This window comes from Stylophora pistillata, chromosome 1, assembly GCF_964205215.1.
Source record: "Stylophora pistillata chromosome 1, jaStyPist1.2, whole genome shotgun sequence".
NCBI classification, from domain to species: Eukaryota; Metazoa; Cnidaria; class Anthozoa; order Scleractinia; family Pocilloporidae; genus Stylophora; species Stylophora pistillata.
This window is the reverse complement of record NC_142519.1, coordinates 13,594,113-13,617,745: the sequence shown is the minus strand read 5'-3', so window position 1 is coordinate 13,617,745 and position 23,633 is coordinate 13,594,113. Positions and strand designations below refer to the sequence as shown.

Below are 23,633 nucleotides of genomic sequence, written 5' to 3'. Positions count from 1 at the left end.
AAAACATACGGGCAATTTACAGGGACAGTCAAAAGCAGCACTACAGGAGAAACGACAATACTTCGACAACACACGTCATGCAAGACTAGCAATGTGATATACCTGATAGAATGTAGCAAATGTAACGATCAGTACTTAGGCGAGACAGGTCACTCAATTCACCATCGTGGCAATCAACACGATAGCAACATCAAAGGTGGACATAAAAACATACCCTCTGTCAGACATTTTAAGAACTGTGGAGTGGATAATTTTAAACTTACGGTTATTGAAAAAGATAGAAGTCAAAATCAAGAAATCAGAAAAGCAAGGGAAAATTATTGGATTTTAAGACCCAATCCTACTATCAATAAGCTTACTACATGAATTATAACTATTTTAATTTATCTACTTTAGTCACTATAACACGTTTCGCTATTATCTATTCTATTTTTATGTTATTACGTCATCAAATGTTTACTGTTGACATGAATTTCAAATTTGAATATTGCTCATGTTATTAGTATGTTCCTGAGGAAGACCGAGACGTTCGAAACGTCGAGCTAATAAACCAACAAAGCTACATTGGAGTTGGCCTCTCTTGACCATGACATTTCTGCTTTTATATATATATATATATATATATATATATATATATATATATATAGAGAGAGAGAGAGAGAGAGAGAGAGAGAGAGAGAGAGAGAGAGAGAGAGAGGATACCACAAAGGTTGGGTCGTTTGGGGTGACCGTCTCGGTTCTCCCCCATCCTAGCATCGGCACTGCACTGATGAGGCCCAGAAGGCCGAAACAGTACTGTCTGCAGTCAGTTATATATATATATATATATATATATTAAGTGTAAAACGATGAAACATGGAGCAAACTTCTAACTGTTCCAGCTTTAATGTGGCGACGTTTCGGCCTTAGGCCTTCTTCAGGTGGAAAGTATTTACATAAAAACTAAAAACTTAAAGTCCTAGTAGGTTTACAGAATGACCTGAATTCATACTAAACGTAAGAAATATAAATAGTATTGCGTAATGCATTCCAGACCTAAATAATAGGATATAATAATGAGTAAAAGGCAAGAATGTGCAAGGGGCGAAATAACCACGATTGGTTGCGAAGAACTCAATTACATTGTGTAAATGATGCCCTAATTACGTATTATAGCGGACGCGATTTTTGGATGTGAATTCGCGTCTTTTGTTAAGTCCGTGGGGACTAAGTGTACACAGTTGTGCGGTCCAGTAGGCCTCTCTCGTAAGTAATAATCTATCAATATAAGCTGCGTCCCCTTGGCTGGTAATTTTCTCAATAACAATAAAATTAATTTCAGAAATTTCGTGTTTGGTACAATTGAAGTGGGCTGCAAGCTCGCACGTTTTTTTGTTTGTTCGCATAGATGACTTGTGATTACGAAAACGCAACTTGAATTCAGTGGAAGTAGAACCCACGTATTGTAAATAGCATTTCTTGCACGAGGCCAAGTAAACAACATTTCTGGAAGAGCAAGACCAGCTTTGGCAAGTATTATAGGTTCAGCCTGTGGAAAAACTCTTAAATGTGGAATCTTGAATTAAAAAATTATTGCAAAGGTCGCATCTAGAAGAGCATTTAAAACACCCTCCCGTTTCCTTCTCTGCCTGACTAACTTTCCCACCCACACAAAATCTAGAAGGCGCCAAAATGTCTTTGAGATTTTTGGTACGGCGATATGCTGGAAAAATCGATTTTGATGGAAAAATTTCCGATAACTCAGGTGACGATCTTAAGAGATGACCATGCTTTTGGATAACCCTCTGAATATCAGAGAGGATAGGACTGTAGTCGAGGACTAACGGAAATACTTTTTTGTTGGACTTGACATTTTTCTTGAGGAGTACTGATCTTTCAATTCTCAGCGCTCTGTCAAATTGATTGTCTACCAAATTTGTATTATAACCCTGGGATTTAAGATACCCTTTATATACAACACATCTCTTGTAAAGGGACTCATCCGTAGAACAGTTACGTCTAATGCGTAAAGCAACTCCGTAGGGAATTGCCCCTTTACAGTGTGCTGGGTGCGAACTGGAAAAAGGTAAATAAAGATGGCTATCTGTAGGCTTAGCATAAATATCAGTACTTATGAACCCGTCTTGAAGGCGCAGTGTGAGATCCAAGACATTGAGGGTGTGCTCAGAGTGCACCAGCTAAAATTTGATAGTCGGATAGAGGGAATTGATGTACTCGGTAAACTCTAATAACTTAAGCAAACCATGTGTCCAAACATCAAAAACATCATCCCTATATCTCCACCATAACAATGGTTTCACACCACCTCCAAATTTAGCTTTCTCATCAATTAATCCCATAGCCAAGTCGGCATAACTGCATGCGTTTTAGGGGCCCATAACCGTACCATGTTTTTGCACAAAATTTTTCCCCGAATATTGACAATTATTGGCTTGGAGACAAATTTCGATTGCCTCAACAATGTATTCGGTGGATGGAAATTTGATCGATCTAGAATCAAGAGCTTTTCTAGCAGCTGAAATGCCTAAGTTATTATCAATATTGGGAAACATAGCCACGACATCCCAGGAGACCAACAGACACCCAGGTGGTAAAGGACCTTTCTCAGAATTAAATGTTTGGATCTTGTTGATAAGATCCGTGGTATCTTTAACAAACGAGGGTAGATTTTGGGCGAGAGGCTTAAGATAAAATTCAGTAAAAGTAGAGAGTCTTTGCGAACAAACAAAAAAAGCGTGCGAGCTTGCAGTCCATTTCAATTGTGCCAAACACGAAATTTCTGAAATTAAGTTAGAAGTTTGCTCCATGTTTCATCGTTTTACACTTACTTAATATTTTCATTGAAGCACTGTATCCTCCGCGGATCCTTCTACTGGGAGCTCATCGTTTGGTTTACCTTTTTCTTCTGTTTATAAATATATATAGAATGTTTAAAAGATTGCGAGGATGGACAACTTCTGACGTAAAAAATATAAAAAATTTTAATAAAAAACGTTTCGGTCAGAGACCTTCAGTTATTTACAACTTTTGAAATAAAAAAAGAGCATTAAATGGGATCGAAGTGCTAATGATTACGTAATTGCATATAACGACTAATGAACTGGTGCTAATAAAAAGATAACAAAAAACCCAATTAGTATTCTTATCTCTTAGTTTTTAGGGTTTGTTTCTTGTATTTTGTCCATTGCTTTCTTTGTAATTAGGTTTTTTGTTATCTTTTTATTAGCACCAGTTCATTAGTCGTTATCTGCAATTACGTAATCATTAGCACTTCGATCCTAGTTAATGCTCTTTTTTTATTTCAAAAGTTGTAAATAACTGAAGAAGGTCTCTGACCGAAACGTTTTTTATTAAAGTTATTAAAAATTTTTATATTTTTTACGTCAGAAGTTGTCCATCCTCGCAATTTTTTAAACTTTCTACATTCGTGTTGGCTGTGAGGTTTGGACTGCAAATCTTTATTGATCCTCCTGGCGCGGTGCACCTTTGTTGGCCTGAGAGTTCCATTAACGACTTGCTATGATATATATATTATATATATATATATAGGAAAAATATTGTAGTACACGAGGACGGACAACTTCGAGCTAAGAAAGACATATACTCGAATAAAAAGTCTAAGAAAGTTTGATAACATGCGTTTCGGTCCGAAACAACTAAACTGTCAATTTCGCGCTGCATAAATTAGACATGCAATTAGATCATGCAAATTATATTGTATATAAGCAATGGTAAAGTTTATTCTCATTAAATCCCCTGATGAGTGGGCGACCACGAAACAGGCTTGTAGGGATGAACTTGCAGTTTACTTGTCTTTTTCCTCCAACAATATATTATATATATATATATATATAAACAAGTTAAAAGGCCTCGAGCCAACAGTGACGCCGCGCCAGAAGGATCCAAAGGGATTCACAGTCCAAACCTCGATAAATAGTAGGAAAAATATTGTATTACACGAGGACGGACAACTTCGAGCTTAAGACATATACTCAAATAAAACGCCTAAGAAAGTTTAATGAAAAACATTTCGGTCCGAGGCCTTCAACAGTTGTAATACAATGACTTACAAATTCCTTAAATAGATTTATATAGGGCGTGATGACACATATAAACAAACACAGTAATTACATATTTAGTATTCTTATCTCTTAGTTTTTAGGGTTTGTCTCTTGTATTTTGTCCATTGCTTTCTTTGTAATTAGGTTTTTTGTTATCTTTTTATTAGCACCAGTTCATTAGTCGTTATCTGTAATTACGTAATCATTAGCACTTCGATCCTAATTTAATGCTCTTTTTTTATTTACGTCATAAGTTGTCCATCCTCGCAATTTTTTAAACTTTCTACGTTCGTGTTGGCTGTGAGGTTTGGACTGCGAATCTTTATTGTTCCTCCTGGCGCGGTGCACCTTTGTTGGCCTGAGAGTTCCATTAACGACTTGCTATATATATGTATATATATATATATATATATATATATATAATGTGTGGGAGGCATAAAAAAAAAACTACATATACATCCCTACAGACCTCTTTCATGGTTGCCCACTCATCAGGGGATTTTAATGGCAGAATAATGCAATACCATCGCTTATATACTATACTAATTGCTAATTAACATGATTTATTCATATATGAGAACGATCCTTCGCAGTAAAGCACTATTTGAGCAATAGTGAAAATCAGACCTGAAAAAAATTTCAGGCCTGTACGGGACTCGAACCACTGACCTCTGCGATACTAGTGCAGCGCTCTACCAATTGAGCTAACAAGCCAACTGGGAGCAGGCCATCAAATTAATTCGATTGATTTATCATCTACGGGTTTATATCGAATTAATTTGATGGCCTGCTCCCAGTTGGCTTGTTAGCTCAATTGGTAGAGCGCTGCACTAGTATCGCAGAGGTCAGTGGTTCGAGTCCCGTACAGGCCTGAAATTTTTTTCAGGTCTGATTTTCACTATTGCTCAAATAGTGCTTTACTGCGAAGGATCGTTCTCATATACGTCTCATAACCGCAGTTCACACATATGTTTCATATGTTTGTTGTTGTATGATTTATTCAGTGTGAAAAGTGTTGTCAGTTGTTGCGTAGGAGGGCTTTGTTTCTGTGTCGGCAGGAACAGACGAGTTCGTTACGCTTGTTGAGTGTTGATAGATCTGGTTGGCAGATAATCAGGAATTTCTCTTTAAAGCATAGGTTGCATCGTTTGCTTGAGCTGTTGTAGGGTAGGTGGGAAGATAGGATGCGCCAGGTGATGGAATAATCGATGTTGTTGTCTTTAAGTGTCCAGATGTGTTTGCTGAGTTCGGTGGAGTTGCGTTGCTTTGCGTGTCGGAATGATGAGGTGTGGTTGTTGTATCGGGACTTAAAGTGGTTTGCAGTGAGCCCGATGTAGGTGTCTGTCATGCTGTTGTCTTTACGCGTAATAGTAGCTTGGTATATAACAGATTGTTGGAGGCAGTTTCCGTCTAGAGGATATGAGTTTTTCTGTCGGCAGTTGCATTTCTTGTCGTTTTTGCGGTAGCGGTGTCGGTTGTGGCGGTGGCGGTGGCGTTAGTCTTTACGAGGGAGGTCAGGATTCTTTTGTTGTGGTTGTCTATGACTTGTTTTGTATTGTACATGCGGCTCCAACTAATCTTGATTGTGTTTCTGTTGAAGATCCTGCGGAGCTTATGGTCTTTGGGGAAGTGTTTGTCAATCAGCGCGAGGAATTTATGTCCGATGTTAGTGCTAGTGTTCTTGGTGAAAGGCGGATTTCGTTTTAGACCACAGGGTCTTCGTTTTAGACCACAAGGTCTTCGTTTTAGACTACAGGGTCTTAGTTTTAGACCACAGGGTCTTCGTTTTAGACCACAGGGTCTTGGGTCTTGGGTCTTCGTTTTTGGGTCTTCGTTTTAGACAAATCCCTAACTAGAGCTGAGAAGCCGTCTTTATTAAACAAAAGAACAGAACTTATTTCTAAATGCCGACACGAGAATAAATTCTACCTATCAAATTTCACAAATTTCACAAGCCGCCAACAATAGCCCCAGAGAATATTTATTTATTCATTTATTTCATCGCACCAGCGAATTAATTAACTACTATATATAAGGAGGTATGTTCTTTATTGAATAAAATTCTGTCTGACGAGCGATTCGGCGCGAAACTCAGAGTAACAGAGAATCGATGCGTCCTCTTTGATTATTCAACTAATGTATATATATATATATATATATATATATATATATATATATATATATATATAAATATTATGAGAGGAAAAAAGGACGTAACTACATTTCCCGACAAGCCTGTTTCGTGAATCGCTTCACTCTTCAGGGGTTTTTTTATATACATTAGTTGAATATACATATATAATGATAAAAATCAGTTAGAGAAAGAAAGGTATACTTACAAGATGTCCAGGTTAGAATTCTGAGCGAATATTTTGCGAGGAATATCTCGCAACTGGTTTTTGTGAATTCTCCTGAGAAAAAAGAGGGAACAAAAATGTTAGTTTATCACAAGTAAATATTTGAAAAAACTACCCACAAGTATCCTAGACGAGATCATGATATAGGGTGAGAGGTTAGAAGTAAGATTTCTTGTTTATCTTCAAATTCCAAGTGTATTTTTTATTTGCTGACTGTTATTTTGTGGCCTTAACTGACCAGTCTCTTTACATATCTGGACAAACTCAACTTAAGTGTCAAGAACTTGACGAAATAGACGAGATCTAACTACTCTCGGAATTAAGGAAGCAAGTTTTTGAAGAAAGTATGGTGCTGCGCCGGTGGCAATACAAGATAACTTGGGTTTTATCAACTGAATTGAAAATGGAAATTGGGCATCGTATAGAGCTTAAAAGCTGACGTTTCGAGCGTTAGCCCTTCGTCAGAGCGAATGGAGGAATTGTGGGTTGTGTGTGTGTTTATATGCAGAAAATGGAATGGAACCAATCAAAGTGACGGAAACTGAGTGAACTGTAAGCTAGAATAGCGAAAATTAATTACTTAATTAAAGAAACGGCATGGAGACATCGAGCCGAAATTTTAAAGAATGTAACGAGAAAGAGAAATATGCGAGATAGGGGCACCATCCATAAAGAACTAATGAAGAATATTTCAATTTGGACGGAGAAAACGCAATTTTTTGACGTGAATTGGCCCACCACTGCGATTACGATCTGATAATCTGTAAGGAAAGCTTTTAAAGTTTGCAAGCCCAGGAAGCAGTTTTGATGTTTTCTGAAGGGTTTTCAGGGAAATCTGCATTACGACAAAAACGGCACTCAACAACACGTACTGATTGAAACCGTCCAACTATTCATCTATGTTGTTTACTCGTACACACTTTCCTTCAATCAAGTAACTTTATATTGCCTCAGCTTGAATTAAAGCTTTCATGGAGCCCTCGTTAAAATTTAAAGAGAGTGCTTAAAACGCTTACACTTGGAAAAAAATATCAAATGTGAGCTGAGGTCGTGGACAGCAAGCGGAAATGCCATAAATCTTGAGTACACCTTAACTCTGCAAGTGGTTTTGTTCTAACGTAAAGAAGATTTTCATTAAACGTCTGAATGAAATAAAATCCAGCTAGTTTGTCGCTACAATCTTCTTGTAGAAAAAGCATGCTAACTTTTCCTTGTTGGTGAGCAATTTGGGGGAATTCTAGTCGAGAATTTCTGCCGTTCTTTCACTTTAACCGCGCAGCGAAAAATAAAGACTTAAAACGGAGCAACCAATTAGCTAAACTGCACTTTAAGTAGAGATTTTGATAATGTTACGTTAGAAAATTAAGATCTTTGTCGTTGTTTTGGCGTTCAAAGTGTCCTCCTTGTTTCCTCCAAACCAAAGGACTCACTATTCCACTTATTTCAAGGATCCCTCTGCTTTTTATTGTCAGGCTTGAAAACAAAATTATCATTGGTCATATTCCAAATAGAACATGGAAACCTTCTGGATTTTAAGTCTGATCTGATCTGCTAGCCGGATAATTATGGAGATCAAAGGTCTTCATCTCGTATTAACACACACACACACCCACCTCCCCCTCCCCCCCCCCCCCCGAAAAGGAAATAAACATCTAAAGGAAACTTGGGTGAATCTTTCAATTAATCAGTTAAGGAAGGATTTAGGATTGGCCTTGCCTTTGATTTTAAGCAATTTTGTTCACGACAAAATTATTGAAGGCGTAAGAGAGTGCTACTCACAAGTCCTCTAGCCGAGTCAACTCATGAAAAAGTTTTGGTGGCAGTTGTTTTAACTGATTGCCATGTAACCACCTGTGATAAATGATGTCGATGCCAGGTTAGTAATGACAATGATAATAAGTACTGCAGTTAATGAAATCGAGCATATCAACATATTGCTGGTTTGCGTGAAGAAAATTTTCCCAGCAGAGTCACGTTCTCTCAATTTTAAAAGCATATTCTTCATTTTACATCCTTCCACCTGCCCACCCAGTAGTTACCGCCGCCTGGCTAGCTCATGTTGTAGACCGCTGGACTGCCGTGTTGGAGGTCGAGGGTTCAAGCCCTAGACCGGACCACCACTCGGGGCTTAAAATGACTGAGGAGAAAGACTGCCTTTGCTATAACATCTGCAACTGGCTAGACATTATACCCTTCTTGGATAAGGTCGAAAAGCCGTAGGCCCCCTCCTGCATCTCGTCTGTACTAGCTAGCAGGGGACGTTAGAGAACCTACACAGCCATCGCAAAGAGTAGGGAACGTAGCTCCCGGTGTTGTTTTCTGGTCTTAATTCTTCGTTGGAGCGAAGGGCTAACGCTCGAAACGTCAGCTTTTGTAATCATTACGGTGGCCAATTTACCATTTCAACTTTGTTGATATATCCAAATTATTTCGTTACTACCACCGACGCAGCCCCAAACAGTTTCTTTCGAAACTATCAGCCTTTCTTCATGGTGATGTTCGTCGGTCCTCGCAGTCAAGCAAGCCTCAGAAAATTACGTTCGTAAACATCTAGGAGCTTGTTCTGAGATCCCTTCCGATACGTTGAGTGGAAGGCCACATCAGTCACAGCTGCCGGCCGAGTCTCACTGCGCTCTCACCCCGAGCAAACCTTGTGTTTCCGTGAATTCGGCTGTCGTTCATCGATAATTCACAAGCCTTGAGTAGTTTGTTTTTCTTTTGTCATGTGAAAAAATACTTCGGCCGGAGTCTACGGAAAATTTCACTTTCAGATAATGTATTAAGATTTAAAAAAACTACAAGCAAAAGTGTTGAATTCAATCTGCGGAACTATTTCAGTTTGTGAACTATTGCAGCAAATCAACTTATTTGAACAATTCTAACAAGGATTCTCATTGGCGTACTTTAGTTTGTTTTATGAGAGTCTAAAACATGCTAACGACACTTTTGTTCGCTTCGAAAATTAAAATTTGCTTTGAAAATAAGAAAGCAATGCGAGGGGAATTTGACGACCATAAAGCAAATAAAGAAGCCTTGACTGCGCTCTGTTCTGTTGCAAAGCATGTACGCAAGAAGCGGCAAGAGCCTGAAAGAGGTGTAGGGTGAAACACGTACTTGACCACGTTTCGTGTTTCTCCTTACACTTCTTTGATTGGTGCTCTAGCTGCTTCCTGCGTGATTTACAACAGAACAGAGCGCGGTCAAGGCCTCAGTTATTTGCTAAGTGCCACTTCGGCGCTTCACTACATACAGTCTCAAAATGATATTTTGAAATATATTTAATGTTTCATTTTCAACAAAAATCATTCAAAGTAAGAAAGGCACACTTACAAGATCCTCAGGTGAGGATTGTGAGCGAATATGCTGGGTGAAAGATATCGCAACTGGTTTTCGTTTAGTCGCCTAGGAAAGGAAGGAACAAAAATGTTAGCTTATCATAAGTAAATATTTGAAAAACCATCCACAGGTATCCTAGATCTAGACATGATCATGATACAGGGTGAGAGGTTAGAAATAAGATTTTCTTGTTTGTCTTCAAATTCCATGTTTTTCGTTTTGTTGACTGTTATTTTGCGGCCTTAATTGACCAGTCTATCTACATATCTGGAAAAACTCTATTTGAGTGTCAACAATTTCTTAAAATGAAGAGATCAAACTACTCTTGGAATTGTCAAATTTGGTAACCGTTAACAGGTCTTCCCAGATCGATGGAATTAATGTGTATAATAGATTTTGTGTATCACAGGTATATTATATTGCCCATTCTTCCAATACCAAAACAAAAACGTTCATAGAAATCGAATGAAATCTTAACAAAAGCTAAACATACAATTCTTGGAGATTGCTGAGGTTTGCAAACAGGTCAGATGGTAGCTCTTCTAGAAGATTGTTGCTCAGGTCTCTATGAAAGACAATGGAAATTGCAACCGACTTGAACAATAAGATAAACCCACAAATAACAATGATTGATTTTAATGTGGGAGAAAACAGTACGTAAATCCAAATTAAAAATGACCCGTACGGCCCCGCTCACGAAAGCTGATATGTGTAGATGGTAGATGGTCGATGGTCGGGGAGGGAGGGGGGTTGACCTCGATGGTAGGGGAGGGGGGAGGGGGGTTGACCTGAGCCCGTTCGGAAAATTCCGTCTGGCCCAGCACTCACTCAGCTCTGTTGCATTTTCCAAGAACGTGAGTTCTAATTTAGAACTTTGACGTAACTGAGCTTTCTTGTTCTGACTATTTTCTTTGCTGCGCTTGCTCCACGCGTTATGACCTCAAATAAATTTTTTTCTGGTCCTCCTCGACCTTACTTAGTCAATGAATATTTCATCATATCACCAATAAGTTTTTAAGATTTTGAAATTATGTTTTAACCTAAATAGAACGCGATTACATGCATAAGGTGGGAGTGCGCCGGACAACCACATCAAAAGATTCTAGGATAAAAAATCTTTATCTGGGTTTCATTGCGTCAACAGGAAAATCGCAATAGGGACATATAAAATACTTTTTATTAAATTGCGGTAATGATTTTCTATTCCAAAGCAGAGAAGGTATATTTGGAGAGGGCTGTCGGATTTGTTGTTGTTTTTTTTTCTGGGTTTTTTGTTTTTTTGTTTTTGTTTTACTTTTTAATGCCTCTTCCAAATCTTTTGCAAAGGCAAGGCTTTTGTTCGTATGTTCGTTACTTGATATTAATTATGATTTGTAATATACGCACAGGATTGTCGTGGTAGCTGGTAGTTTCCACGGAAATGATTTAAGTTTTTTTCCTCTGCATGTAACTTTCATTGAATTGGTAGGACCATCTACCGGCGTGCATTCACAGTGTTGTAGAAATTCAATCGAAGTATTTGATGTCAAACAACTGCTTCTCACGGTTTGAAAAGCTGTTCAGACGAATTTACATGCGATATAAGTATTTCCAAGGAAAGAAACTAAACTGTGTGAGGATGACTGATGACTAAATACTTTTGGCAAATGAAGCTAAATCATTGGTTATTATTATTAATGGGAAGGAAAATTTCATCACTTACCCAAGAAACAAATGAACACCAACATGGTTTCCTTTGTTAGCGCAGACATGACACAAGAATTGCCTGGAAAGCGAATTAAATGGACAAGATCAGCGCTTGGGATCGAGGCAAGCAAGCATGGCAAAAAAATCTATGTGGTACGCATTTTCAGTTTTGTGTTAAAAAGGGGAGATAAACTAAGCCTAAAACATTTTCAAGAGCTGAATATTACGTAATTTTGAAGGTGCAAAAGAAAGTTCTTGTTCATTAAGGAGAAGGGAAGAGGGGGGGTGGGGAGATGGTGGCGGAGAAGAACCTAAGCGGCATCGAAACCTCGCTCCCAGGGCCTTTTATCCCCAACTAAGGGGACAGACCCTGGGAACGAGGTTGGGGGCATCGCATGGTTTTCGGGGGAAACTGACGGGAATCAGTTGTCGCCAACAGGGGGAGGGACTGCAGAAAACTGAGTGCCAATTAACCTCCAATGAGGGGAGATCATGGGGATATGACAATGTCAATGAAAATGAACTCTGTTGCTGGAGTCAGTCGTTCCTAGATCTTCCGACTCTGAATCAAGCTCAAAGCAAAATAATTGAAGCCCCTTGAAGCAGTCTGTGTCGGCGTTACATTGCATTGAGACCTAAGATTAACACAATGCCGTTCCAATAAAACCACTTGTAAAAAAAAAAAAGAAAAAAAAAAAAAAAAAAAACCACTTGTAAAAAGCGGAGAAAGTTCGGATAATTTTCGTCATTATTTTTAACTGTTAAGCAGATGATGACGAAGAAGAATTTCACGTTCACAGTTGTTCACAGAGAAAAAAAGCATTTCAGATCATTTTTACAAAGGCCAGCGAACAATTCCAGTGATTGATTCGCGGTCAGCGGTCAGGCAGCATGGCGGACGTGTTCGTTAATGTCTTACAATTTACATGCCATTAGAGACAGCACGTCACCCAAGCCGAAAATAGACTGGACACTAGAAATAACTGAGAGGGAGTTGGTACCTAGTCCCGATAAGTGCGAATTGAGGGAAATGAAATTGAAATTCCTGATTAAATCTTGACTTTTCACTGTTAATCTCATGGAAATGAATCCTTCTAATGCAATTCACAGAAGACAAATACCCCACGCCTTCAAGGCGGAGATGGAGTGGTTTGCGAAAGGCTTTCATCAGCCAAAAACTAAGCGTGAGATATCCGCAACAACTATTGGTTCATTTCAAGACATGATATGGGATAAACCCTTCCAAGATCTTATACCTACTTACGGTAATTTTTTTTCCATTTGGAGCTACATATTTGCCCTTGAAAGGAGACAAACCAACTTCACTCTAATTCGAAAAAAGCGTCACAAAGGCTGAAAAAATCTTTGCAGATAATCCTGTAGTGACCGGAAATTACTGTTGCGGGATTGATGTAACGCTTTCACTTACTGAAACATCATCTACGGGACTATATTTGAGAACTCACTTAAATGTCCAGATCCCAGTGTCTAGAAATGACAAACTCACGAGGGATCTAAGGAAATTGAAAATGCAAATGTAAAAAATCTTAGAACATAGCTAGCTGAGTCGCGCAATCAAATTCATTATACGTAAGCGTGCTCAAAATCCTGATAGTGCACGCTGATAGCGTCAGCAAATCCGACTTCGCCAGAAATTATTTTTTTCGCGCGAGCGGCCATTGTTAGCGCAGAGAAAAATAATATATTTCGCGACAATAGTGGATACAAACAGAAACTCGTCCTACTAGTCCGCAAACGAAGACAATGTTTCGACCTTCCCCTTGGGCTAGTGTTCTTAAACGAGGCAGAAAAGGAGAAAAACAAAGGAAAAGGACACTCGGCATCAGCGCCGTCACGATTCGCTTCAACTGATATTGTTGTCTGTTTTTCGCGTCGGATTTGATGCACAATTCCACCGGCCATGTTCTAAAACAATTGGTTCGCGCTTTCAGCTGTGCACTATCGAGTTATGGAGCATGTGGGAAGTTTGGAGAGCACTCAAGAAGCTAGAGTTGCCCTCGGCTATCGCCTCGGGCAACTCTTACGCTTCTTTCGTGAATCGTGACGGCGCTGATGCCGAGTCTCCTTTTCCGTTGTTTTTCTCATTTTCTGCCTCATTCAAGAACTCTAGCCCAAGGTAAAGGTCCAAACATTGTCTTCGTTTTCGGACTAGTGGGCCGAGTTTCTGTTTGTATCCATTATTGTTGCGAAATATATTATTTTTCCCCGCGCTAACAATGGCCGCTCGAGCGAAGAAAAAAAATTTCTCGCGAAGCGATTTGCTGACGCTATCAGAGTGCACTATCGGGATTTTGAGCACGATTCTGTATATTGAATTTGATTGCGCGGTTCTGCTAGCTATGTTCTAAATTCAAAATAGTTAGTGTTCGTTTAGCACTGATGTCCACCTTGCGAATCCGCACTAGACGACAGGCGTTCTTGTTTATCGAAACCAGACTTCACCTTACAGTGTCCAGTCTATTTTCGGCTTGGATGACGCGCTGTCTCTAATGGCATGTTTACAATTTTGTGTAGTTTTTGGTCGAGTTTTGTGAGTCTCGTTACAGTTTATGCAAGGAATTATGCCTAATATTACAACGGAAAAGCTGGAAAAGATTTTAGATGAAAAACTTAGCCCGCTTTCTGAGCAGTTAGAGGAAGCTTTGGCGACAGTGGAATTGTTGACTACGAAATATGAGAAGATGGAAGACTTCCTTTTGAGGCGCTTCAAGAAGAGAACAAGAAGAACATGCTAGCCTCAAAGCCCAAGTGTTAAGTTCTGCAAACGATTTAAAGTTAGTACAAAAGTCCCCTTAATGACCTAGAGCAGTATACTAGAAGAGACTGTCTTGAAATTCGCGGTATCTTCCTCTTCCAGAGAATTCGCAGGAGGAAGATACTTAAACGACATTGTGCTTCAGCTAAGTCAGAAGATGGGTATTCCGTTGGAAAAGAAATGATATGTCTGTTTGTCATCGATTTCCAAGCAGTAGGGCATCAGTGGATCCTGCTATAATAGTAAAGTTTGTGAGGCGAGAAATTATAAGGGAAAGTTTGTATCGGGCAAGGAAAAGGCTGAAATCTATCACCACGGCTGACTTTGGCTAAATTTAAATCTCTGTTGATAAGTGTTGTATCTTAGGAACTTTTAGGGCGAAATTATAAACAAACCAGCAATGAACATGAACATTCCAAGATTCCTTTCATTCCTGTTCTTTCCTGCGCAGGCGCATCCATGTACACGTAACACAACTATGACGTAACTTAATATAATGTAACACAAGTATAACAAAACAAGGTCACAATATAACAATAAGAAGATCTTTATCAATGAAAGTTTAACACCAAAGAGCAAGGCACTGTTCAAGGAGTGCTTAAAATTCAAGAAAGACAATAGCTACAAGTTCCTGTGGACTAATGCTGGAAAGATCTTCTTAAGGAGGAATGCTGACTCTCCTGTGATACCTATCAACTCTTCTGCTGACATCATGGGCCACCATCTTAAAGATAAGTTCTATTGAAACTCGCATGTTTTGTGATAGGTGCCCTGGTAGAGTCCCTCATCTTGAGAGCCCCAATAGCCCAAATAGTTATGCCTCATTACCCCGACTAGATATTACTTCTCCTATTTCCAACACTGATCACCTTAGTAATTCAGACATGACATCCATATGCCCTTTGACTTGAATTTTAATTATTTCACCACACATGATTTTTCATGTTTATTAAATCCATTTTGAAATCACTGGTGGTCCCTGTAATCTGATTGGCTCTAATTGGTGCAATTTATTCCCAAATCGCACCATTTTTTGCTCTAAATCGCATCTTTTTTCCAGCCAATGAGGATTTTACACTTAAAACAAACAACCAATCAGATTTCAAGGCTTGTTTAAAGTGACCAATCAAATTGCAGGAAAATGAAAAACAAAGAGTATCATCTGGCAAATTTTGCAACTTTTGTTTCCAAAACTCTTATTTTTCCCCCCAAGAATGGATGAGTTTAATTTCTTCCAGTTTTTGAATGATAACAATGAGATTCTTCAGGCTGAAGACCAACATGCCAGGGACTTTCCCACTTTTTCTCTACATTTTGATGAATATTTTGACGATTTTGTACCTTCTCAAGCTCAAAATCCGCGCGATCCCGAGTCCACCGAATCAACAACAAACGAAGAAAATCAAAAGCCACTACAAGAGTTGGATGTTGCAAGATTTCCCACTATTTCAAGCGATGAAATACATGAGCTTAAGTCTGTCAGTTCCAATAAAAATCCGTCCCGCTCCACAAAACAATGGATGAATGTTTTCAGAAGCTGGTGTCAATGCCGCCATCTTGAATATGTCTCCATCGAAACAATGGCGCCTGAAGAACTTGAAAAAGTCCTGAGTAAGTTTTACGCCGAAGTAAGGAAAAAGACGGAGATGATTGCGAGCCAGAATCCCTTAAAATCATGCAGAGTGCCATAGAACGATATCTAAAGGAGAAGAACTATCCACTGAGCATCGTGTAATCGAGGGAGTTTCACTCCTCACGAGAAATCCTCAATGCGAAAACAATTTCCCTGCGTCAACAAGGAAAGGGAAAGAGACCCAACAAAGCTCAGCCAATCACATGTGAAGAAGAGTCAGCCCTGTGGGAAAAAGGTCAGTTGGGTGATTTTAATGGAAAGGTCTTGACCAATGTCAACTTTAAAAATTTGACGGAACAACTGGGATTTCGTGGTCGCCAAGAACACTACAATGCGTACGTGGAAGACGTAATTATAAGACAGCGAGAAGATGGAACTGAAGTTGTTGAGTTCAGAGAAGGTCCCACTAAAACACGGAGCGGTGGTCTCACCATCAGGCGAAGAACAACACCACAAGCAATGTTCAGCACCGATGGCGGAAAAAGCGATCCAGTGCGGCTATTCAAGCTTTGGTTGTCCAAGCGACCCGAAGGAATGAAGAACACAGGGCCACTCTATCTAAGCATCATAAATCGTCCTAAATCAGCAGATGTTTGGTATACCAAAGTTCGAATGGGACAAAAAACCATCGGCAATTTAATGAAATCCATGGCCTCCTGTCTCAGGACGAATAAGAAGCTGACGAACCAAAGCATGAGGAAAACATTGGTATCAAAACTGAAGAAATCAGGTCAACCGCGCAATATCATCTGTGAAATAACAGGCTATGCACGTGAATCTTCGTTAGACGACTACGATGAAATAGACAAGAATCACAGGAAAGAACTGTCTCACATTATCAGTGGATATAAAGACGTGTCAAACGAAAATCAAGCAAACGAAGTCTCCCGCCAAAACACTGCAAATCAAGCCTCAAATCAAGAGATTGCAGTCCAACATAAACGAACACCTCTGGTTCCGATTTATCACGTCCAACAACAAGGCCGAATGTATCAGGCCATGGGTTCCAATTCTGGTTTTCAGTCTGCTGAATTTTCAGGATTTCAACCACGTTTGCCATTGCAGTCTCCGCAGTACCGCATGGAAGCCTTCAGTTATGCTGCTCCTGTTCCATCGCAGAATTACACAGGCTGCACCTTCAATTTCTTCTCCAGAGACAGCCAGAATTCTCCACCCCAACCACAGAAGAAACGAAGGGTTTACATCATTGAGTCAGACGACGTGGATTGAACTTTAACGCTTCACTATTTTTCTGAGTTATTGAGGACTTCTTGAAGTTCTTGAATGAAACTTGTCTTTCTTTTGATACGCTTGACTGAGTTTTTGACACATGACGTCAAAGTCTTTCTGTTTTGTTTACAAAATAAGATGTCAATGCGTTTCCGGTTCCGTTTTTTATTTAAAAACCGGCTCAGTACTGCATCAATAAAATATTTGAATTGACCAAGTTCTGTATTTGTGCGATTTCAAGATGGATGTAATAAAGTGGTAATTTAACCTCGTGTCAGGCAATTTTGGTCTTAAATCTTACTTGTGATTTCAAATTGAACTCGCGCTGCGCGCTCGTTCGATTTTGAAATCACGCGTATGATTTCAGCCCAAATTGCACTCCACTCAGTTCAATTACCTTTATTAATGAAGATATCATAAATTGCCTAACTAGTAGTTCACTCTCTTTTTTAAATTGTAACAAATTATCAGGAGCCTGCAGGCTAATATTTTTGATAACCTAGTTAATATGCTGTCTGAATTATATTTCCCTATGTCTGTATTAGGTGTAACTGAGACAAAGTTAAAGAATGATCAAGATGAAGTAGTAAATATTAATATAACTGGTTATAACTTTTAGTCTCAACCAAGCTGTACCAATGCTGGGGGGGGGGGGAGGGGGTAGGCTTACTTTTATTTGAAGGATAATCTTGCATATACTCATCGCTTAGATCTTTCTGCCCAAAAGCAAAATTATTATGAATCCCTATGCATTGAAATTCATAACAATATGGGCCGTAATATCATTTGTGGTGTTGTTTATAGACACCCCCATGGCAATGTAGATGCTTTCCTAAATCACGTCAATATGATAGTAGAAAACAAATATTGTGAAAAAAAATATTGTGAAAATATCGTGAAAACAAATATTGTGTTCTGTTGGAAGACTTAACTTAGATCTCCTCAAGTTTGAATTACATCCTGATACAGATAGTTTTCTCAGTACTCTGGGTACATTTTATTTTCAACCCCAAATTCTGCAGCCAACCAGAACTACAGATCACTCTGCAACTCTTGTTGACAATATGTTCTTTAATTCCCTTGAGCATTTTGTGATTAGTGGTAATTTATGTTACGATATTACTGACCATCTACCTAATTTTCTTATTGTCAGTAAATTATCTTCCCTTCCAGCTAGCACCAATGTTTTCAGGTGAGATTATTAAAACTTTGATAAGAAAGCTTTGATTAGTGATAGACTGGAGTGGTTTGCTTAAAGAAGCTTCTGACCTCAGCAGTATGTTTGATAATTTTATACTAAGTTATCTGAGGTTGTTATCTACAATTATCTGAGCAAGATTTCAAAGCTCGATCAAAGCCATGGATAACCTGTGGAATTAGGACCTCCATTAGAATAAAAAATGGCTTATTCAAGAAATTCCTTAAGACAAAATTTACCTACTATCATGCAAAATTTAAATCTACAGGAATAAAATGAATCACTTAATTAAATTAGCCAAGAGAAATTATTATAATGAACTTTTCTCGCTTCATGAAAATAATGGTAAACGATTCTGGTCTGGAATTAAACAAATTGTTCAGGTTAAATCCCATGTCATTCAACCTGTCCACAAAATAGTGATAGGAAATTGTGAAATAGTTGATCAAGAATCAATAGCCAATGTACCTAATGAATTTTTTGCTAATGTAGGTAGTAATCTTGCAAGCTCCATTCCTAGTGCTACTCAAACTGCTAGGGAGTTCCTGTCACCTCCTGTTTGTGATAGTTTGTGACTGCAAATAAAATTGAAGTAGAAATAGCCAAGCTAAGGTGGCTGAACACAGCTTTTGATATGTTTGTTTCTTTCACCATTTTCTCTAAAACCCTTGATCTCTCGGTCACCAAAACTGGCAGCAAGCAAGTTTACAACACAAACTTTGTTTCTTTGATAGTTAAGCTGGCGTATGTGCCATTGCCATGGCGACATGAATAGATATAAACAGGCAATTAAAATCAGTTTTGTTTCCTTGTAGAATATCTAGTCATTAGATTTTCCTTATAACTTGCATGCAACGAGCTTGTAACAATACTCACAAGTTACCACCATTTTGCTAGCAATTTAACAGAGAGATCTTCAATTATCCCTTGTTGAAGGTTCACTCGATTTTCTAGAATTTCCTTTGTTGAAATCAATTTTTTTCAATACTCTAGTTACTTATTTCCTAAAGTATTTTCGTGCCAGATTTCGTGAAATTCTAATGAGTGGTTCTCAAAAAAAAGCCGTATTTCCGAGAAAGCAATTTTCCATTCAGTCGCAATTTGTTGACTTGCTATGAATGGGCTGCATTTAACTGGGTTCTTTCAGTAACAACGAAAAAGCTGAGAATTGCTGGGTTCTTTGCACTGTTAACTTTTCTAACATATCTTTGTAGTAAAAGATTAAAGCCCTCAATACACTGTGCCACCTATAGAGAAAAATAACGCAGATGGTGCGGATACGTGTTGAATAAATAAAATGACCGCCCTATTGATGGCATGTTTGTTCTTTACAATCCTTGTGTGTGCTCTGAATTGCATCAGCAAAAGCGCACATAAAAACTGTGTTCAGCCACCTTAATGTTAGTAAAGCTTTGGGTCCTACCAGTATCCCCATTGTTATTCTTAAGATTCTTAAGTGTGAATTATCAGGTCCCTTACAGACCATATTTAACACATCTTTTCTTACTGGAATTGTCCCTGAGAAATTAATTTTTAAGATGGCTAGAGTAATCCCAATTTTTTAAGAAAGGTTCTCAGATAAGCTTAAATAATTCTAGACCCATTTCTCTACTCTCTGTTTTTAATAAGTTGTTAGAAAAGCTTATAAATATATATGGATAATTGACTTTCTTAACAAGAGACAACTCATTTATAGTAAGCAGTTTTGTTTCCGCTCACTACTCAACTGAATATGCAGTTCTTAGTATTATTGACCAAGTGCAATTAGCCATTGAAGAAAAAGATTATTCTTGTGGAATATTCCTAGATTTTAGCAAAGCTTTTGATACTGTTAATTACCAAATTCTATTTAAAAAACTTGACTACTATGGTATCAGAGGTGTTGTTAAGGACTGGTTTACTTCATACTTAAGTAATAGATCACAGTTTTTTTCTGTTGATGCTCTTACTTCAGACACTCAGACAGTGTCCTGTGGTGTGCTCCAAGGGTTAGTGCTTGGACCACTGTTCTTAAATTATGTAAATGATTTTCACAATTGGTCAAAGCTTTTGGATTTCCATCTTTTTGCAGATGATGCAAATTTATTCTTTCAGCATAGGGACATAAAGATGCTTGAAAGCATGATTAATTCTGAACATGAGAAAGTTTACACCTGGTTATGTGCAAATAAGCTTTCATTAATTATTGTTAAGTCAAATTTTGTTATTTTCCGTCCAATTCAAAGAAAATTGCCCAAACAGGTTATGTTATTTGTAAAAATTTGATTGTAAACAATCATATTTTAACACAGGTAACTTCCACTAGATACTTTGGAGTTTACATAGATTATAATGTTAGTTGGAAGATGCACATTACCAAAATTTCTTAAAAAAATCAAGAGAAGTATAGGCATTCTGTCCAAGCTCCGTAATTTTTTAAGTACTATAACACTACTTAGCCTCTACTATGCTTTAGTTGAGCCTTTTTTAAACTACTGTATAATTGTTTGGGGTAATACCTTTCAGACAGCTTTGCAACCTTTATTTATTTTGCAGAAGAGAGCCTTAAGAGTAATTACTTTCTCTAGTTATAACGAACATTCAAGTCCTTTATTTAAAGATCTAAATGTTGTGAAGCTGTTTGACATTATTACCTTTCAACTTGCAGTATTTATGTATAAGTTTCACAAGAAACTCTTACCTCCTGTATTTGGCCCCTATTTCAATTCTGTTAGGATGTTACATAATTATATTACCAGATTATCTAGCAAAATGACCTATACTATTCCAAATTCCAGAACAAATTATGGAATCTTCAACAAAAGATGTCAGGGTGCTAAAGTCTGGAATGATAAATGTGAAGACATAAACCTTCTTCTTCTGAAACGTTTTAAGAAAAACCTTAAGCTAATTCTTCTTGATAAATATTAATAATTTTTTCTGGCCTTCCGTTTGTCTTTTACTCTGATATTCCTTGCTTCCTTGACCTTGTTTTGTATGATGAACGAGTGTGTGTGTGTTGTGTGTGTTATATCAGACCCAAGTAATTACATTAGATAAATCACCTAAGTATAGCTGCCCTTTTTTTCTAGCCCCTATGGTTATTTGGGGCAGCTAGTACTCCTTTATATTCTTGTCAATTGATCATTATTTTTATCAGTAATTTTTATGTTGGGTACAAATGAAGTTGCTGTTATTGTTGTTGATAGTTCCTATAGCCCATGAGAGGTAACGAAAAGAACTTTCTTTATTGCAATCTCACTCAAATCTCGAATCGTAGTGTTGTTATACGATTTTCGGTGAATTCTTTGACTGAGACAGGGATTGTTAAACATGTATCCTTTTGAAAATCGGCCAAATGTTAACCGATGAAGTAAAATGTACCACCATACCATAATAATTACATTTGTTTCTGTTAATCGTGTTAAATGATATCAGCACAAACAACCATTGTCTCTTCAAGAGGGGTATTGGGTCTAATGGAAACCCCAAAACGGTGAAAAAAAAAATCTTACAATACAGAAGCCCATTACTTGGAGCGTTCAATTCCCCTACTGAACCTATGTCAAGGGATTTTCGCAGAACAGTTTATTTTTAGACTATCTTTTCCCAGGAGTGTTGTAAATTAACTACGTGCTAAAAGTAATGGGCTCCTGTCCAAAACCGCAAAGATACAAAAACAAAATCGATCAAAACCCATCCTCGGAGACCCAGGGGCTGTGGGTCGATTTCAAGTTAGGGCATGAAGAGCCCATGCCCTAACTTGAAATCGACCCACAGCCCCTGGGTCTCCGAGGATGATCAAAACCGAAAACTGCATGCAAAATTTTCCTAACCGATATACTCTTACATCCCATCTATCAAAAGCCTTGTCGATGCTATACAGTAGTAGCAAATCGAGCATATAGAGGCTTAACTGACGGATATTCGAGCACAGTCAAGGCGCGTAATTGTCGCTCAGATCGAGGAGACGAACCAGAACCCCAATAGGAAAAATCGAAAAATCACATCGGATACCAAATCTGAAAACACATGAGTACTTTCGACGAAAACCAAATGCTGAAAAACAGAAATCCGCGAACCGCATCGACCGCCAAAAAAAACCCGAAAGTTTTGTGGTACAAAAACCGATCTAAAAAATCGCCAAACTGACCGCAAAACTGAAAATCCCCAATGTCCCCCTTCTTTGATCTCAGTTTAAAAAACGTTGTTCATGTGTAATTTTCAAAACACAGTGAGTATTATGGTACCTTTTAGTGGTTTTTAAGCCTAACAACAAAATAAAGTCAACAAAACATATGGTGTGCTAACGGTTATTATGACTCGCTCACAAACTAAACTATAATTACCCTGTAACTCTAGACTCTTCACCAATTGTTTGTAACAATTTTAAAGTATGCTATTTACAATTCACAAATAGATGGATTCAGTTATTTACCTTAATTATCCCATGGTAAGTCTCTGTTTTCTTGTAAGCCACAATATTGAACCATTTAAGAAAGCCGCATTCACTCAAATACCGTTATTTGCATACTTTGAAATAAACCGCATGAAAACGTAGATTTGCATGCATTATTATTGGTAATTACGCGGTGGAAGAGACATGATTAACATCCCACGGATGAAAAATGTTCTGAAACCTCTAAACTTTTCAGGAATTCATCTTTTTTTAAAAATCAGAATTGTTTATTCGACTTCTCTTCTTTACTTACAGCAAAACTAGATGCTTTCTTATCTCTTTTTTGTTCAATATGTTCACTGCCTGTCTAAAAATGACGTTATTGCCATTGTTGGGCTATTTAAAAACTAACGATCTTTATCAAAGCTATCAAAGAAAATTCAAATGAAACACGTAAGATTAATTCATAGTATTTTGCAAAGAAATGTTGAATAATTACTGGACTAAGCTGATGAATAAAGGGGGTCAGTTTCTAATGAAACTGTGGTGCTGCGTCGCTGGGGGTAATAAGGTAATTTGGTAATATCAACTAAGTTAACTTGTAAATTGGCCACCGTAAAGAGTTAAAAAGCTGACGTTTTGAGCGTTAGCCCTTCGTCAGAGCAAATGGAGGAATTGTGGATTGTGTGTGGGTTTTATGCAGAAAGTGGAGCTACGCTATTGGTGGGAACATGGTGACGACAAAAACAATAATAAATTAGTAGAATGAACTGAGTCAGACGTAGAGTTCAGGTTTGCGGCCGTTGTATTGGCTGAAAAATTGGTATTCGACCGAAATCTACAAAAAAGATTGGCATAGCTGTGTCCCATTTTGGTACCCATGGCTACGTCACTGGTTTGTTTGAAAAAGTTGTCCTCGAAGGAAAAACAGTTGAGTGTGAACGAAACAGGAAGACGACTGGGTGACCGACTCCAAGA

The 23,633-nt window shown here is 38.2% G+C and overlaps 2 protein-coding genes and 2 pseudogenes across 3 annotated transcripts; 2 read left to right on the top strand and 2 right to left on the bottom strand.

Moving 5' to 3' along the window:
- Nucleotides 1–974: 974 nt before the first annotated feature.
- On the bottom strand, nt 975–2,681 carry LOC148741308 (uncharacterized; annotated as a pseudogene).
- Nucleotides 2,682–8,146: 5,465 nt separating this feature from the next.
- Nucleotides 8,147–23,471, bottom strand: LOC148741305 (uncharacterized). 2 transcript variants are annotated; one of them, XM_088738980.1, is made up of 6 exons: nt 22,695–23,471; nt 11,457–11,519; nt 11,141–11,309; nt 10,248–10,319; nt 9,749–9,820; nt 8,147–8,269 (listed from the first exon to the last, which is right to left on the bottom strand). In XM_088738980.1, exons 2-6 carry the CDS (start codon nt 11,503–11,505, stop codon nt 8,194–8,196), a joined length of 438 nt encoding a protein of 145 aa, XP_088595106.1. In that variant the 5' UTR covers nt 11,506–11,519; nt 22,695–23,471; the 3' UTR covers nt 8,147–8,193. The 2 variants fall into 2 exon arrangements, 1 of the variants encoding a protein (XP_088595106.1); XR_015993309.1 differs by lacking the exons at nt 8,147–8,269; nt 10,248–10,319; nt 11,141–11,309 and having other exon boundaries at nt 9,747–9,820.
- On the top strand, nt 13,429–14,621 carry LOC148741307 (uncharacterized; annotated as a pseudogene).
- On the top strand, nt 15,995–17,079 carry LOC148741306 (uncharacterized). Its single transcript, XM_088746468.1, has one exon. The coding sequence runs from the start codon at nt 16,309–16,311 to the stop codon at nt 17,077–17,079; it is 771 nt and encodes a 256-aa protein (XP_088602594.1). The 5' UTR covers nt 15,995–16,308.
- Nucleotides 23,472–23,633: the final 162 nt, after the last annotated feature.